The 17,612-nt window shown below is 42.4% G+C and overlaps 1 protein-coding gene across 1 annotated transcript; it reads left to right on the plus strand.

Annotated features, from left to right (window-relative positions):
- Positions 1–4,898: 4,898 nt before the first annotated feature.
- Positions 4,899–15,940, plus strand: GNG10 (G protein subunit gamma 10). The gene is made up of 3 exons (XM_043973909.1): positions 4,899–5,307; positions 12,826–12,957; positions 15,073–15,940. The coding sequence occupies exons 1-2, from the start codon at positions 5,227–5,229 to the stop codon at positions 12,949–12,951; spliced, it is 207 nt and encodes a 68-aa protein (XP_043829844.1). The 5' UTR covers positions 4,899–5,226; the 3' UTR covers positions 12,952–12,957; positions 15,073–15,940.
- Positions 15,941–17,612: the final 1,672 nt, after the last annotated feature.

A 17,612-nucleotide genomic window follows, 5' to 3' on the forward strand; every position in this document is an offset into this window, starting at 1 on the left:
CATCCTCATTACCTCGTACCTGGATGACTATAGTAGGCACTGAACTGGTCTAACCTTTCCCATTTCTCCCTAAAACACTGCTTTTGTCATGCTGACTGTTGGCTATTACACCACACCTGACCATCTTTGCCATCGCTCAAGCCCCTCTATAATTTGGTTCTGTCTATCCATGTAACTTTTCAACAGGAACTATTAGATTCAATTCAGGCTAGTCTCCTTACTGCCTTTGCCCCACTATCACACAAACACACATACAGGCCCACACCCACACCCACACCCCCTACGTTTACTCTCACTTTTGTATGGCTGTTTATGCTCTTCACTACTTGGCCTAGAACAGGCACATAGTAGGTGCTTAATAAATGCTTATTGACCAACTGAACATACTCATTCCTCCTCTCTGTTTATCCAGGTTCTAATCAGTGCCTTATTGTACTGTCTTATACCTGTTCTCTATTCTGTGCCACCCAGTTAAGAGCAATGGATTTGAAATAGGAGGACATGGGTTCAGATACTGGTGTGGTCACTTGAGGACACCTCCCTTAACTGAACCTCAGTTTTTTCACTGACAAGAAGGAAAGAAGGAGTTTGACCTAGATAAGCTCAGAGACCCCCTTCAGCAATAAATCTTCCAATTTTATCTTCTAGTGCCTGTCTTTTAATTTGTGCCACACAATTTGTTCCTGTGTTGTATCAGTGTGTGATACTAGCATCCATAAGTTTGCTTTGTGCCCCTCTAAAACAAGAGCCTCTAACATCCAATGGAAGAACGTTTGGCCACATTCAGGCCCATATGACACCATGTGGCAGAGACGAACTGCCCTAGGAATTCAAAGAAAGGAAAGAACAAAGACAGTGGCCATTATTCCTGCATGCAAAGTGAATTGGAGAACTGACATAATCATCCAGGCCCTGAAAGGCCTGACCCTAATGTGTTTGACTGAACTTCTTGAACTGAGAGGAAGTGAAGCTATTTCTTGAATTTATGGGCCTGAGTAGTCTAGACAGTTGCTTCCTTTCTTGGGTCTGGTAGGCTCAGGTGCAGTGAGACAGTTGAGTTGCACATTGGTTATAGCTCTGGGCCCGGAATTGGGAAGACCTGAGTTCAAATCTAGCCTCAAGCACTTACTAGCTTTGTGATTCTGGGTAGGTCACTTAATTGATGCCTGCTTCAGTTTCCTCAACTGCAAAATGAGGATTAATAATAGCACCTAATTCCCAGGCTAATTACGATAAAAATCATATAATATTTGTAAATTGCCTTGCAAACCTTAAAGTCCTACATAAATGCTATTTTTCTTACTATTATCATAGGATTTAGAACTGGAAGGGTCCTTCTAAATTATGTTATCCAACCCCCTCATTTTACAGGTGAGGAAACAGTCCCAGAGAGATTCAACAACTTGCCCAAGGTCTCATAGCTAGTAAGCAGCAGAGTCAGAATTCAAACCTAGATCTTTAGATTCAAAATCTATTATTTCTGCTATTGTCACTTACCTCTATATTCTGGATATTCTCTCTCTCTCTCTCTCTCTCTCTCTCTCTCTCTCTCTCTCTCTCTGTGATTGTGTGTGTACAGGTATCTTGAGTGCATAAAGTATAGGCACTCTTGTTATTCAGACAAGTAGACTATTAATTACAAATTAACGTAATTTTCTTGTCAAGCTAAAAAGGTAGAAATAGTGCAAGTCAGCCTCAATTTTTTTTTTTTTTTTGCAGGGCAATGAGGGTTAAGTGACTTGCCCAGGGTCACACAGCTAGTAAGTGTCAAGTGTCTGAGGCTGGATTTGAACTCAGGTCCTTCTGAATCCAGGGCTGGTGCTTTATCCACTGCACCACCTAGCTGCCCCCTCAGCCTCAATTTTTTAAACAAATCATATAATCACAGATTATTCTCACTGGAAAAGACCTCAGAGAACACAGGATCTCAGAGTTGGGAAGGGCCACAAAGACCACCCAAGAAGAATCCCCCCCAAGAACACGCCATATAAATCACTCAAGTTTTCCTTGAAGATCTCATAAGGAGGAACTCCCCCCATTCACTGGCAGCCAATTCCACTCTAGGGAGTCTTTTTCCTTGTAGCCAGCCTAAATTTACTGGTCTGCAGCTTCTGTCCATTGTTCTTTGTTCTTCTCTCTGGAGTCAAGGTCAAGTTGAACAAGTCTAGTGCCTCTGTCAAACGTCAGACCTCCAACTACTTGAAGGTAGCTATTGAGTTTCCTCCTCTTCCTCCCCCTCCATTCTCCTCTGTCTCCCCTCATCCCAAGTCCTCTCCTCTCTAGGCGATGGCATGGTTCTGAGGTTCTCCAGTTTGTCCTTGACTGAAAACAATACTCCAGATGTAGTTAACCAGAGCAGAATACCTCTGCCCTTTTGTATTTTCTGTATCTATGCATGCAGCCTAAGTTTCCATCAGTTTCTCTAGTTACTGTGCTGCATTGTTGGGAGCAGCTAGGTGGATATAGCACTGGCCTTGAAGTTGGGGGGACCTGAGTTCAAATCTCACCTCAGACACTTACTAGCTGTGTGACCCTGGACAAGTCACTTAACCCCAATTGCCTTAAACATCTGGGACTATCTCCAGTCATCCTGATGTATATCTTGCAACTGGACCTGGATGACTCTGGAGGAAAGAGTGAGGTTAGTGACCTTGCACAGCCCTCCCTCATTTAAGTCCAATTCACTACAAGTCATGACATCACCCCGATGTCATGGGCCTCTTTGAAACCAAAGGACAAACACCACCAGCAGCATTGTTGATTCATAAGGATTTTGACAATGTTCTAAAATCCTTCCTTCCTCTCTCTCTTCCTTCCTCCCTCCCTCTCTTTTTCTTTCTTACATTGGAATAGACAATTTCCTTATAAACACATTCCCCCGTGCCCCAATGAAATAGTAGGTTTAGCCCCCATTCTCTCATTAGATCATTATCAAAAGAATTTGCTACAAAGATTTTCTCCTACTTAACTTTCTCTTTGAATTCTAACTATTGATTCTGCAAGTGCAACAGCTTTTCAATTTTATGTCATCCAAATTATTCATTTTAACTTTTATAATCGCCTCTGTTCTTTGTCTAGTAAGGCTTGAGTTTTCCACCTTCTAAGTATTTAATCCTCTGTCATTCTTATCACCACTTTCTCAAAGCTAATTCCTGTTGGCTGGGGGTTCCAGAACAGGGCTTATTTAATCCAATCCTTTCATTTTATGGAACAAGTAGGGAACTCCAGAAGGGGCCTAAATGAAGAGCTTTGGAAGACGAGATTAGCTACTGCCTATTAACTAGAGCAAATAAGTAAATGCCAAACCAAATAGCCATAGAACTCAAATCAGACTTTTCACTGCCTCCAACCAGAATAATAGCTTACTTTTACATAGCACTTAAAAGTTTGCAAAGGATTTTACACATAGCATGTCATTTCATTCTCAAAACGACGCTGTGAAGATGAATCTTCTTAACCTCATTTTACAGATGAAGAAACTGAGGCTGGGAGAGTTTAAGTGACATGTCCCAGTGTCACATTACATAGCTGGTGTCTGTGGCAGGATTTGAATTTAAGTCTTCAGGACTTGTCTATCCCCTAAGCCAAATAGCAACTGCCTTTGAGGAACAGTGGAACAATAGGGTCATTTGTCCATTCGACAGGTCCCTGGAAAAACATGGTCCTGATGTTTCCATCCTTCAGTGGTTCCAGACCAGTTAGTGAGTGGACCATTATTAGAGTATCAAGTAAGCACTGACAAAATGGGCCATGTGGCTTTTTGATATTTTTATTTATTTAGAATTTTATTTTACCAAATTACATGTGAAATACAAATTTTGACATCATTTAAAAAAAACCTTTGTGTTCCAAATTCCTCCCCCCCCCCAAGAACTCAAGCAATTCAATATAAGCTATACATGAGCAGTCATGCAAAACATTTCCACATTAGCTAGGTTGTGAAAGAAAACAGACAAAAACAAAACTTCAGATAAAGGAACTAACGAAAAAATTATATTTAAATCTGTATTCAGATACCATCAGTTCTCTCTCTGTAGATAGATTGCATTTTTCATAAGACCTTTAGAGTTATCTTGGATCATTGCAGTGCTGAAAATAACCAAGTCATTCATAGCAGATCAGCTTACAATATTGCTGTTATTTTGTATACAGTACATTTCACTTTGCATCAGCTGGTGTAGGTCTTTCCAGGTTTTTCTGGGGTTTTTGGTTTGTTTGTTTTGTTTTGTGGGGCAATGAGGGTTAAGTGACTTGCTCAAAGTCACACTGCTAGTGTCAAGTGGATTTGAACTCAGGTCCTCCTGAGTCTAGGGCCAGTGCTTTATCCACCGCACCACCTAGCTGCCCCCCATCCCCCCTTTTTAAAAATTTTTCTTTATTTTTCAGTTTTTTCTGATAGCATACTGCTCATCATTTTTTAATAGTAAACTACATTTATATAGTACTTTAAAGAGATTTCCTTACAATAAACCCATGAGGTTGATTATTGTAACAGTAATGGATAGCATTTATTTAGTACCTTATACCTGACACAGAATTTTCTTCACAATAGTCCAGCAAAGTAAGTACCATACCTTTTGTCATCCTGGTCATCAATCAAAACCAATCAATCATCACCCATCAATTCTTATCATCATCCTCAATCAATCCTCCTCCTCATCCATCGGCCCTCGTCATCGATCAATCCTGCCGCGTGGCTTTTGAGAGACCTTTTGAAGTAGCTGTGCTGAGCTCTGGGAGACTCTGAGTGAGTCCCTAGGGCCCCTGCCAGGCCGCCAGCGTCTGGAGAGAAAGGAAATGCAAAGGTTGAGCTCCTTTCCTGCACTTGACCTCTAGAGGGGGCTCTGGGCTCCAGGCACTAGGCGGAGCTGCTTTCGCTCAGCTTTTCTTGGGTCTTTGCTGAGAGCGCCTGGGGCACGTTGCAACATCTCCCTCCCCCGCCTTCCCTCTCCTCCTCGGGGCTGTGAGCTCAGTTCCTGCCTTCCCAGCACTCTTTTACGGGTGTCGGTGGCGCGAGCAGGGTGGGGATCTTCTCTCTCCGCTAGGAGCCGCGCCTCCAGCTCTGCCAGAGTCTCCGCCCCCCTGCTTGCTGCCCCCCGGAGGAGAGTACAGCCGCCTTGCTTGCAGCCCCCCGGGAGGACCGGTAACCCACCTATCCGGAAGGCACCGGGGAGGAGGATCGAGCAGCCGCCCACTTCACAGTCCCGGGAGGATCGCGCCACGAGCATGTCCTCCAGCTCCAACCTTAGCACCATGCAGCGCCTGGTAGAGCAGCTCAAATTGGAGGCGGGGGTGGAGAGGATCAAGGTAAAGGTCGCGACGCGGCCGGGCTCTCTGGCTGCTGCCCGGGCGCGCGTGTGCCGAGCGAGGACCGTGGGGGAAGAATCGTTGGCCATGTTTTCGAGGGGAGCGGGTTTTGCAGGATGGCTGTGGCTGGGAAGAGCGGAGTAAAGGCCTCCGAGAGCTTTTTCCTCTTCTGCTTTTCTCCTTTTTCCCTCTCGGCTGAATGGGTGTGGCCGCTCACTCTCCTGGGAGCGAAGCGCCTTCTCTCCCTCTCTGCAACTCGCCTATTTCTTGAATCTGTATATCCCCAGTGCCTTACACAGTTAATTATACATATACCAGGGTAACCCCCCCACCCCCCACCCCGGTCCCCCGCAAGTCATCGGAACTCCCTCAGCCTCAGTTTCTACTTGTGCCTTGCACATGTTATTAGATGAGATACTGTTATGCAAAGCGCTTTGCAAAACTTAAAACGCTTTAGGACTGCTAGCTACCACTAGGAGTAGGGGCTTAGTGTCGAGTCAGATCTCCTTCCTTCTTGGAGACGGGGCAGGAGAAGGGAGGCTAAGACTTAGGTCCTCAAGCTTGGGTGAAGGGGAGGTTGATGCCCAAAGTCAAGCAATAAACAGGCATTCAGTGCTCTCTCTGTGCCAGGAACTGTGCTAGGCGCCGGGGATCCGCGTCGGGCCAGCCGCCTGGCCTTGGCCAAGGAGGTGCTGGATGTCTGACTAGGGGATCCCTTCCACCTTCCTTTGAAACAAAGCCCAGTGGAGTCCCGTCGTGGGAGCCAGAGCCAGGAAGCCGTGTCCCTGGGTGACCCTGCTTTTGTGTGACTGTCGGAGGAAGGAGAGAGGGATCCCCTGTTACACAAGTGGTGCCACCATGGCTACTCAGGCTACTGTGTGTGTGTGTGTGTGTGTGTGTGTGTGTGTTCATTGCTGGGCTTTCTTTCCCTTCTTTCCATCTCCCCCTTTCCTTTTCTCCTCCCCGGCCCCTTCCCTCTATTCTCACCCCTCCCCCGCCCTTCCTCCTTTCTAACTTCTCCTTCCTACAGCTAGCCTCTGTCCAGAACCCCTCCCCTGCTCGCTTGACTCTATTGGTCCCAGGCAGTATAGGCAGCAGCACAAAAGTGGCCCAATTCCCAGGAAGGGCTGCCCATCTCAGAATGGGCAGTGGGAGGGGAGGACTGGTTTCTGAGTTCGTGGGACCACAAGCTGGCTTCTGTTTACAGTTCAGAGCTGCAGATTTACTGGGGGACGGTGGGGTATGTTTGGAGGCTGAGGAAGCCCAGCTGAGCCTTTGCGTTGAGGAACCCAGTGGTCAGTATCAGCTTTTGTCTTGCAGTGGGGGTGGGAAGGGCCTTGGTTGACGGAGATTTGGTATCCACGGAAGATTTCCAAGTATGTAGAGAGGCTCTATTATGTCTTCAGAGCTAAGCAATGATAGGAAAATAAAGGGGAGTGGTGAGAGGCCAGGTCTATTGGGGTAGGGGGTTTCAGGCAGCTTTGCTGCATGGTGGGCAGTTCAGGTCATTGTGGGTGCTTCGAGGTAGAGGGGATAAGAAGGGAAGGGAACAAGCATTTAATAAACACCATTTTAGAAATATTATCTCATTTGATCCTCACAACAAGCTTGGGAGGTGGGTGCTATTATTATTCCCATTTTGCAGATGAGGAAACTGAGGCAAGCAGGTTTTAAGTGACTGGCCCAGGCTCACGCAACTAGCAAGTGTCTGAGGCTGGATTTGAACTCAGGTCTTCCTGACTCCAGGCACTGCCCTTTCCTTCTTGCTGCCTCCAATGCCCAGATGGGAGAAAAGGGGCCAGGCTTGTTAATGCTTACTTTTGGGTTTCTCAATTTCTTTTCTGACTACATACCACTCAATCGTTTTTTTCTCTTTCAGGATTAATCACCTGGGTTTTTAGATAGGCTTATCTAAGTCATTCTAGGATTACTTACTTTTACACTGTGGTCCTAGCTTTCTGTTTGAACACACCAAAAGTACCTAGAGACATTTGCTGATGATTTTTGCTGACCTAGTTTTAACATCAGATCTTTTGGATACCTGTGACCCTCTAAACTTGATTCCCCTGAAGAAGCCTCATAGCTAAATAGATTTTCAGCCTGTTTCACAGTATGAAAACTTTTCACCCCATGTTCCCAGAATAGATTTGATCAGAACCAATTTTAAACTCAGTTATTCTGTCCATTTGCATAAACTATTTCAGTTTCCTCATCTGTAAAATGAGACTATTACTTGCCCTAAATCCCACAGGGTTGTTGTAAGGAATGCACTCTGTAAATTAATATATTAATATGGGCTATATGTAGAGATATTATAGACATGTAGGGCAGCTAGGTGGCACAGTGGGCAGAGTGCTGGACCTGGAGTCAGAAAGACTCATCGATTCTTGAGTTCAAATCTGGCCTCAGATACTTCCTAGCTGTTTGACTCTGGGCAAGTCACTTCACCTTATTTGCCTCAGTTTTCTCATCTGTTAAATGAGCTAGAGAGGGAAATGGCAAACCACTCGAGTATCTTTGCCAAGAAAACCCCAAATGGGGTCATGAAGAATCAGAAAAGGCTGGACCACAATAGCATATGGGTGCTAGCTGCTGTTATTATCATCCTGTCACACTGTCCTAATCATTTATATTATTTACAGAATAAACCTGTTGCACTATAATCTAGGCTCTTTAAACTTGAGGTCTGGGAACTTAAAAAAATGTTTTGATAACTACTTCAATGTAATTGGTTTTGTTTGTAATCCCACACATTTTTAATGTCTTTTTAAAATCATTCTTTTGAGAAGGGGCCCATAGTCTTGACTGGATGGCAAAAGGAGTCCAGGACCCAAGAAAAGGGTGAACCCTTGCAGGAGATGATGACTAAGGGCTTTCCTAGAACTAAACTTTTAAGCCACCCATCCCTTTTGTAGACTCGGTTAGAGTTTCATTGCTGCTTAGAAGTAAGCTGTTTCCTCAGGGCCTTCTGCACATTTCATCCCACCGGGACACCAACCCTGTACCCAGGGCAGGCCATATTTTGTAGCAAGGATGGCCTGCTTCCAAGTCAGAATTCACCATCAGGACAGTGGAAAGAACAGTCAGAGGCATTTTGCACCAGGGAGTAGTTTAACAAGCCAGGGCAGGGCCAGCCGAGGTGCTGTGGGAGCACGGGAACAGGGGAATTGCAGCAGTTGGTGCACAGCATTAGGCTACGTAATTGGCTGGGATGAAGCTTTTTAATAAGTCTCGACTGCTTAACAACCCCTTACGTTTATGCAGAGCTTCCTATTTTCCTTTCATATACACTATTGTAGTTCCACAAGGAAACTGAAGCATTTCTTCTTGTTCACTTGTTTTTCAGTCATCTCTGACTCTTTGTGCCCCCATTCCGGGTTTTCTTGACAAAGATTCTCCAGCTTGTTTTACAGATGAGGAAACTGAGGCAGACAGGGTGAAGTGACTTGCCCAGGGTCACACAGCTAGGAAGTGAGGTCAGATTCACACTCAGGAAGATGAGTCTTACTGATTTCTAGGCTGGATACTCTTTCCACTTCACCATCTAGCTACCCTGAAATTTATTACACTATCACCACCACTACCACCACCACCACCATAACAATAGCATTTATATAGTGCTCACTATATAAATTAATCATATATAAGTTTACATAAATTATATTGTATATATAAATATAGAGAGAAATGTATAAATAGCATATGTGTGCCAGGCCCTGTGCTAAGCACTTTACATTTGATCCTCACAACAACCTTGGGAGGTGGGTACTATTGTTTATTCCCATTTTACAATTGAGGAAACTGAGGCAGACAGCGGTGAAGTGACTTGCCCAGGATCACACAGCTACTACATGTCTGAGGCTGGATTTGAACACAGGTCCCCCTGACTCTAGACCCAGCGCTCTATCAGCTGTGCCCCCTCCATTGGCAGGGGGGGACTGAGACCCAGGACTTCTCACATTATGTTCAGTGCCCTGTTCTCTAGATACTGTGCTGCCTTTATTGAATGAATGAAGTAGGTGTATTTATTGTGGCTACTGTGTACCAGGTACTCTTGTTAGGTGCTGGGGCTACAAAAAACAAAAGAGAAACTCATTTCTGCTCTTATTTCTGCTCTTATTCAATGGGGGAGGACAGCATATGTAACATAAACACATAAATATATACAAAATATATTCAAGGTATTTGGATGCTTGGTGGTAACAGCCAGGGACTTGGGGGGGGGGGAAGTTTTCAGTGGAAGGTGCTACTTGTGCAAAGCTTTGAACGTAACCAGGGATTCTGAGTCTCAGAGATGAAGGGGGAGTGAGTTCCAAGAGCAAAGAGGGCTGATACAGAAGATGGCAAGAAGGCCTCATTTGTCAGGATTGAAGAGGGTGGGAAGGGGAATAATGCAGAATGAGCTTGGAAAAGTAGGTTGGAGCTCTATTGTATAGGGCTTTAAAGGCCAAGCAGGAAAGCTTGCACTTGATTCTAGAAGTAATAGGGAGCCACTGGAGTTTTTTGAGCAGAGGAGTGACCGGTACTCAAGGAATGATCACTGGCTGTTGGTAGAAAATGCATGGGAAGGGGAGACACCAGCCATTCTTTACATGCACCAAAACTGGAACAAAGGAGGTGAGAATGGGGGATGATTTCAAGAGGTTTTGAGTAGGGGAGGAGAGGGAAGCTTTTTTTTTTTTTCCAATCAAGGGGGAGGATATGGGAGATGTGTGGGGGAAGTAACAATTCAGACAAATGTTTCTCTACCATAGCCCTTCTTGGCTTGAAGTCTGTGATCCTGTCTTTCTTCTGGTGCCTAAAACCCTCTGCTGCTATGAGATACTCTATTATACTTAAGCCTTCTAGACTTGGCTGACACTATATTGACTGGCCACCAGCTAAATTGACCTTTTTAGAAAAATGTATAATCAATATAATACTACAGTAATTAATATATAAACAATGATATAATGAACATAATAGATACTAAAATAATATAATTGATATGATAATAATCAAGGATTTTGCTTTATCTCTCTCCTTTTTTCTCTCTGTGTAGGAAATATAGCCTGAATAGAAATCCCAGAAAATAACTTCCTATTAACTGCTAGCTATTTGGTCACAGGCAAATCCCTTAACTTAGTTTGTACCCTCTCATTGGGTGTTGTAAGGAAAGCAATTTGTAAACTATAAATTTCAATAGTCCAGTCCTCCAAGCGTCTTGATGCGAGTTACTGTGGTGGGCAGTAGCGATACAAAGAAAATAAAAAATAGTTCCTATGCTCAAAGAGCATCCAGGCTTCTTGCACCTTACCCCTTAACACCCGCTCTTCTATCCAGTAGCGTTGGCCTCCTTGTTCCATGGACAAGACACTTCTTCTCTTAACTCCAGGCATTTTCTCTGGTTATCCCCCATGCCAACATTCTCCCTCCTCACCTCTGCCTCCCGACCCCCCTGGTTTCTTTTAAGTCCCAACTAAAATCCCAATTTCTCCAGAGAGTCTTACCCAACCCCTCTTAATTCCAATGTATTCCCTCTGTTATTTCCTGTTTATCCTGTACATAGCTGGCTTTGTATTTGTTTGCATGTTGTCTCCCCAACTTTTTCTCTATTTGTATCCTCAGTGCTTAGTACCGGTGCCTGACACATAATAGGCATTTAACAAATGCTTATTGATTGATTGATCAATTGATTCCTGGGGATGGGGGGTGGTGGCATTGGGTAGACTATTTCAAGGATCTCTAATTTTGTAGGTATGGGTTCTCCCATTACAGGTAAATCATAGTCCTTTCAATTTCTTGGTAGATAATCTTTATGAATGTTGTATCTAAAACAAACAAACCAAAAACCCAACCTGATGGATAACCCCTTCTGGAGGTGAGCTTGTTCAGACTTAGCTACATTGGTCATTAATGTTGCTGGGCTTGTACTGGCCACCTCTTTAACTTGGCAGGACCTGAGAATTCAGGGTCAACTTTATTCCGTTATGAGTGGAGTAAAGCTTAAAATGCTATGTCAAGGTGAATGCTTATTATTGTGAACTCTCATGCTCTAGCATTACCTGTGAGCAAATTGTCATGAGGCAGAAAACATCTCATCTAGCTATATAGAGTACACAACTGTCTGGCTAAGAAATAAAAGAAATCCCCTTTTGTTTTTTTGAGACCGAATGCTATCACAGATGAGTACTTGCTTTTAGTACAAGATAGGATACTTGGGTACTTGATCTACAAGGTACAGAATTTTAAATTCAGAATAAAGGACCCACTTTCTCCTCCATCTCTCTTTTCTCCTTCCCCTTTTTCCTCCATTCTCCTCCTTCCTCTCCCCACCAACCTCCACCCCCATTTTTGGTGCCTTGAAACAATTTATTTGCTTTCTGTGGGTGAACGTTGTATAGGATTGGTAAGAGTTGTATATCTGCTAGAAAACCAGTCCCCTGGTGCTAGGTAGTTTGCCCGTGTAATAGAGATAGAACTCTGCAAACAATTGCTGTTTGAGTCTAATCAGTTCAGAGGTATGGTTGTCATTCACTTCACTGAGAAAATCTCAAATAGGTCCCTGGAAGGTGTGAGAAAATAATTATTAATAAAGGATTTCTAAGAAAAACCTAGACATCAGTCTGGTTGCTCTCTCCCCTTCACCTCAGAAAGTTTAGCCCTTGCCTGGAATGGGCTCAGGTGAACAAAAGGAATGCAGATCCGATTCTTTTGTTTAGCTAGGGGAAAACCACACCTAGACACAGGAATTTACCCTCTCTAGACCATGCCTCAAGTCATGTCAATCAATGGAGCTAAATCAATGTATCAACCAGAGTCTACTAAAAGAGGACAAAAAGCTTGGACCTCAGGAAGCTTGAGCATGCTCGCTTGTGTACGCCCGCTCTCTCTCTCTCTCTCTCTCTCTCTCTCTCTCTCTCTTTCTGTCTTTGTCTCTCTCTCTCCTCACCCTCTTGGCTCAGAATGCTGTCTCGTAGGGGTATATAATTCTTTAGGTCTGTAAACTTGTGGTTAGTGGGGAATTCAGGGAGACACGCGGTCAATATTTTAGTAATATGTAATATTAATTATTAATAAATACTCACTGCCAAAATGGGTGCAATAGCCATTAATGTATAAGTAGCAATACTTTTAGAAAGTACAGTTTAGAACAAATAATTTAAGAAACACAAAGGGCATTCTCAACCCCTTCTTTCCCCCTCTCCCCTTCCCTGCTTTGAGGAACTTCGTTGCTAGGACTTTCTGTAAATCCATTCCTATAATGCAGAGGTTCTTAACCTTCTTTGTGTGTCACCATAGAATCGGAGCCCTTCTCAGGAGAATGTTTTTTAGCGCATAAAATAAAATACATAGGAATATAAAGGAAACCAGTTATGTTGACATGATAGTAATCAAGGTTCAAAATACTTCTGATAATGAAAGAAAAGGAGGAGGTTGTTGTAGGGAACTCCCAGCGTGTCCTTTGTCTTGCTATGTGGGAAAGGCAGAAGGGACACATGCCTCTAAGACATATCTGTTTTATCTTGCTCCATTCAGGTCTCTCAGGCTGCTGCAGAACTCCAGCAGTATTGCATGCAGAATGCCTGCAAAGATGCTCTTCTGGTGGGAGTTCCAGCAGGGAGCAACCCCTTCCGGGAGCCCAGGTCCTGTGTTTTACTGTGATGACAGGTAATTCTGGTTGGTGCTTTCATTTCTGAATGCCTTGATATTTTGAGGGGTCTCCACATGGCTTTGGTGGTAATCTCTGCCTGGGTTTTGGTATACATTTGCTGATTTGGAGCAGGGCTTTTTAAACTTTTTAAACTTTTTCCACTCATGACCCCTTTTTGCCAGAGAAATTTTTACACGACCCCAGGTATTATAGGTATGTAAAATAGGTATATATAACCTTTTTTCTTTTTTTTGTGAGGAAGTTGGGGTTAAGTGACTTGCCCAGGGTCACACAGCTAGTAAGTGTTAAGTGTCTGAGGCCAGATTTGAACTCAGGTCCTCCTGAATCCAGGGCCAGTGCTCTATCCACTGTGCCACCTAGCTGCCCCCTATATAACCTTTTACTGTTGCCAAATTTTTTGTGACCCCCACATTCAGTTACATGACCCTATATATGAGGTCGTGACCCACAGTTTAAGAAGCTTTGATTTGGATGATATAAAGTCAAAACAGCCAAATCCATAGACCACAGATTTAGAACTGGAGAAAGGACCTTAGAGACCAACCAGTCTAATCCTTTCATTTTACAGATGAGGAAATGGGGGCCCAGGAAGTGACTTGCCCAATGTGGCAAAGGTAGAGATAGGATTAGAATTCAGCAAGGTAGCACAGTGTTGGGTCTGGAGTCAGGAAGCCTTATCTTTGAGAGTTCAAATCTGGCCTCAGACAGTTACTAGCCGTGTGACCCTGGACAAGTCACTTCACCCTGTTTGCCTCAGTTTCTTCATCTGAAAAATGAACTGTTGAAGGAAATGGCAAACCAGTTCAGTATCTTGGCCAAGAAAACACCAAATGGGGCAAAAGAGTTAGATACAGCTGCAATGACTGAACAACAACACTCCCTTTACTAGCACCTCGAAATTATGATATGCTGACTGGTACTAGTGATTGCTTATGCAGGTTCTCCATTTGTTAGTATTGTGAATGAAAGGTCCCCTGAACTGTAGCTTTGACAGGAGAGACTTGTTTCTTTGTACAGTTATGACTTCCCTCTTAAGATATTTCAGACATCTAGCCTTCAACAGAAGAGGAAATTTAGTTTGGAGAAGTGAGAATAGGAGTAAAGCTTAGTTTTTAATTGCTAATTTAAAAACTATAATGCCCTTTTCATGGCAAATGGAAAGCATATATTAGAATTGTTGGCAATGTCATGTTTCCATTTTATTTCCTTTATTTTATTTATTTTTGGCCGGGCAATGAGGGTTAAGTGACTTGCCCAGGGTCACACAGCTAGTAAGTGTTAAGTGTCTGAGGCCGGATTTGAACTCCAGTCCTCCTGAATCCAGGACGGGTGCTTTATCCACTGTGCCACCTACCTGGCCCTATTTCCTTTATTTTTACAGATAAGAGTATTTAGTGTTTTATGGCTTTAATTTTGTTTTATTCTTAAAAAAAAAATAAAGGGGCAGCTAGGTGGTGCCGTGGATAGAGCACTGGCCCTGGAGTCAGGAGTACCTGAGTTCAAATCCGGCCTCAGACACTTAACACTTACTAGCTGTGTGACTCTGGGCAAGTCACTTAACCCCAATTGCCTCACTTTAAAAAAAATAAAATTAAAAAAAATAATAAAATAAAGACTAAAGTGAGCATTTGCATTGGTTATTAAGGTCCTCAAAGGCTAACATGTCCAAATCAGTACTCTCTCCAGTAGGGTATAATGGATAGGGTGCTGAAGTTGAGTCAGAACACCTTAGGTTTGAATCCCACTTCTGCTGCTGCTCACTTCTACCTGTGTGTCCCTGTTAGGCAAGTAACTTCACCTTTGTAGGTCTCCATTTCCCAATCTGTAAAATGAGAGGTTGTACCTCCAAAGTCTGTTTTGGTTCTAAATCCATTTTCCTATATCAGGAAGTTCTTTATGTACTTGTGAAAAGAAGCTGCTTTAATTAAGAAGAACCAAGGAAATAATCACATGACTAACTTTGCATAGTAATTGTACTTTTTTGATGGAAATTTATCTTCTTTATAACATAGTTTGGGTATTTTCCCTTTATACTGTCATTTTCTGACTTGCAAGATGAAATATTTTATAAAATTAGAGCGCCTTCCAAACTCTTTTCTTTTTCTTAACAGGGAAGAAGTTCACTGAGGAGTTACCTTCAAGCATGCAGTGATTAACAGCTGCTTCTGAGTCTTAAGAAAATATTTTTTTGTGTGTGGCCAAACAATTTTTGGATATTTGAGTCTTTTCCATTACCAGCCCCTGCAGCCAAATTCCTTCAGGAATGGAAGTTTCTAGATACATGAAGGGTAAAGGAGTAGACCCACATGTAATAGTTAACTTGCTTTTTTGGGGGTAATTCTTGTAAAATGTTCTGTACTTTAAAAGACACACACACACACACACACACACACACACACACACACACACACACGGCATTCTACTTCCAAGAAAACTACCCACTTCTCATAACTCAGTTATGACTCTGTATTTTTAACAGCCTGTTTTTACTTAAGTGGCTATATTTTAGCAAAGAAGAACATTTTCTTTTACCAAAAAAATTATTTTCATTGTAACTTGTGCCTAAAGATTTTTATTTTCTAGCAAGTGTTTTTCTCCCCCTTTAGAATGTGCATTTTCTAAGGGAACACACCCAAGTGCAGATTACTGGCTTAACTAATCGAGCAGTGTCTTGATTTTTCTAAAGCAGAAGATAAAATACTTTATTTTTAACACTAAACACGGGAGCTATTTCTTAAGTAGTTTGTTTTGAAAGACCAATATTGTCATATTAAATGGCTTCATTTACATAATCGATCCTTGTGTGTTCTTAAGCTTATTTTATGATTCTATTTGTGCTTAAAAAGGTACTGCATTTTAAAATTTTGTTTTTTGGGGAAAATTGTTTAAAGCATGACTAAGAACATTAGAAAATGAATGTAAACAGGGAGTCATAGAAAACTATCAAAAATAAATAGAAAGAAGTTTTCAATTCTTAAACATCTGTTGCTATTGTACTTCTGGTGGTGTGCCTTTGGTTTTTTAAAAAGGATGCTTTTATTATTTTCTTTTTTCATTTTGTTTACTTTGTGTGTGGATTTTATTGGTTGTAAGGGGCTAAAATTCTAGCTATACTACCTAAAATCTAATGAGTGGTTGTCAATAAATTATAAGCTTTAGCAAGAGTATTTAAGTGTTTAAGTATTTATTAAAGAGCATTAGGATCAGAGAGAAAGGTAAAAATCTAACTATTTCTAAGAGACCCCATCATCCGACTGGCCATGGTGAGGTCAGGAACCAAAAGAAAAAGTCCCCTGTCAGCATCTACTTCCTACTTCATGTCCTCCTCCCAAAAATGGGAGGCTCCTCAAGTTGATTGGTTGGTAGCTTTGATAGACAGTACCCATGAGCAAATGTCACTTCCTGACGCCAAGGACCTTGACCTTGGCTTGCCCTCAGAGGTCTTCTCCTCATGGCGGAGCTTTCCTACAGTAGCTCTCCAGCAGGTGGCGTCATTCTAATCATTATATGGTAATAGCCTCTTAGAAGCTTAAAAATTAAATTTTTCCCCTAATGTTTTTTGCCATTTTTTCTTATCACTGAAAATGCCATGATTCTATGGTAATGGTCATTTTGAAACTTTTATAGGCTCATGCTTTATCATGGGACAAAAGGTGGAGAGAAGATGAAATCTTTTTTTCAGACTGTGTACAATTGGGTAAAAGTCTCCAAAACACACACACAAGAGGAAAGAAGGGAAGAAAGTGGCAGAAAACAGAAGCAGAGATTAATTTACAAGTCATCAGTTAGAAAAGATGAGATTAGAATGAGAAAAAGGCCTGATAGCAGCAAGAAATGATGGGAGAGCAGATGGCCCTGAGGAAGATGGGAAAAGGATACCTTGCTAGGGGAACACAATAATGCCATGGTATGTAATATAAATTAAGTAGTTCTGTGTACTCATATCTTTTCTGAGGGCACAGATACCTATGTTCATGGATCAGTGACTGATTTTCATAATGACCTTGAGACATTCAGAAGCATTTAAATTATGTTCAATATAAAATTCAGCCTTCAGTTACTTTTTTTTTTACTGTGTGGATGGTTAGAAAGATCTCATTAAGGAGAGTGTAGGGTTCCAAGGCTTAATGCAAGCATCACAATGTTCACACACAAAAGAAGAATAAATGGAGACCCTTTTTACTAATAGAGATGTTCTTTCTCTTTGGGCTTTTCATAGCATATATATACTTCCTGAGTTTGGTGAACATAACTCCCTGTTTTATTCTTTGCTTGATGGTGACACTCAATGAAACATTGAATAAAAATGTGCATTGCCCAGATGATGGTTTGCAGGTGGCTGGGCAAAACCATTAGGCCATTACAAATGGACACAGTACTGGGCTCAGAATTGAATAAGAATAAATTGGACTGGATCCAGTTTGAACACAGCAGCACACTGAATGACCTTTAAGATGTGAAGGGGTTTTGAGGTATGGAATAGGGAGAAAAGGAATCTTATGGGCTCTATTTCCTCAGGAAACAAGGAGACAAGGCTATCCATTGAGAGAAATGGAAGTGGAGGAAGAACTAGAGATTTGAGGAGAAAAGATGTTTGGAATAGCCGCTAAGGGTAGAAAGACAATCAATGAAGAATATGTTTTGTTGTTCA

Source organism: Dromiciops gliroides, chromosome 1, assembly GCF_019393635.1.
Source record: "Dromiciops gliroides isolate mDroGli1 chromosome 1, mDroGli1.pri, whole genome shotgun sequence".
NCBI classification, from domain to species: Eukaryota; Metazoa; Chordata; class Mammalia; order Microbiotheria; family Microbiotheriidae; genus Dromiciops; species Dromiciops gliroides.

What these genes read in the sequence shown, in the direction of transcription:
- GNG10 (XM_043973909.1), top strand. Translation starts at nt 5,227, where the DNA reads ATGTCCTCCAGCTCCAACCTTAGCACCATGCAGCGCCTGGTAGAGCAG. An exon ending in CGGGGGTGGAGAGGATCAAG is followed by an intron (nt 5,308 to 12,825) that starts GTAAAGGTCGCG and finishes TGCTCCATTCAG; the next exon opens with GTCTCTCAGGCTGCTGCAGA.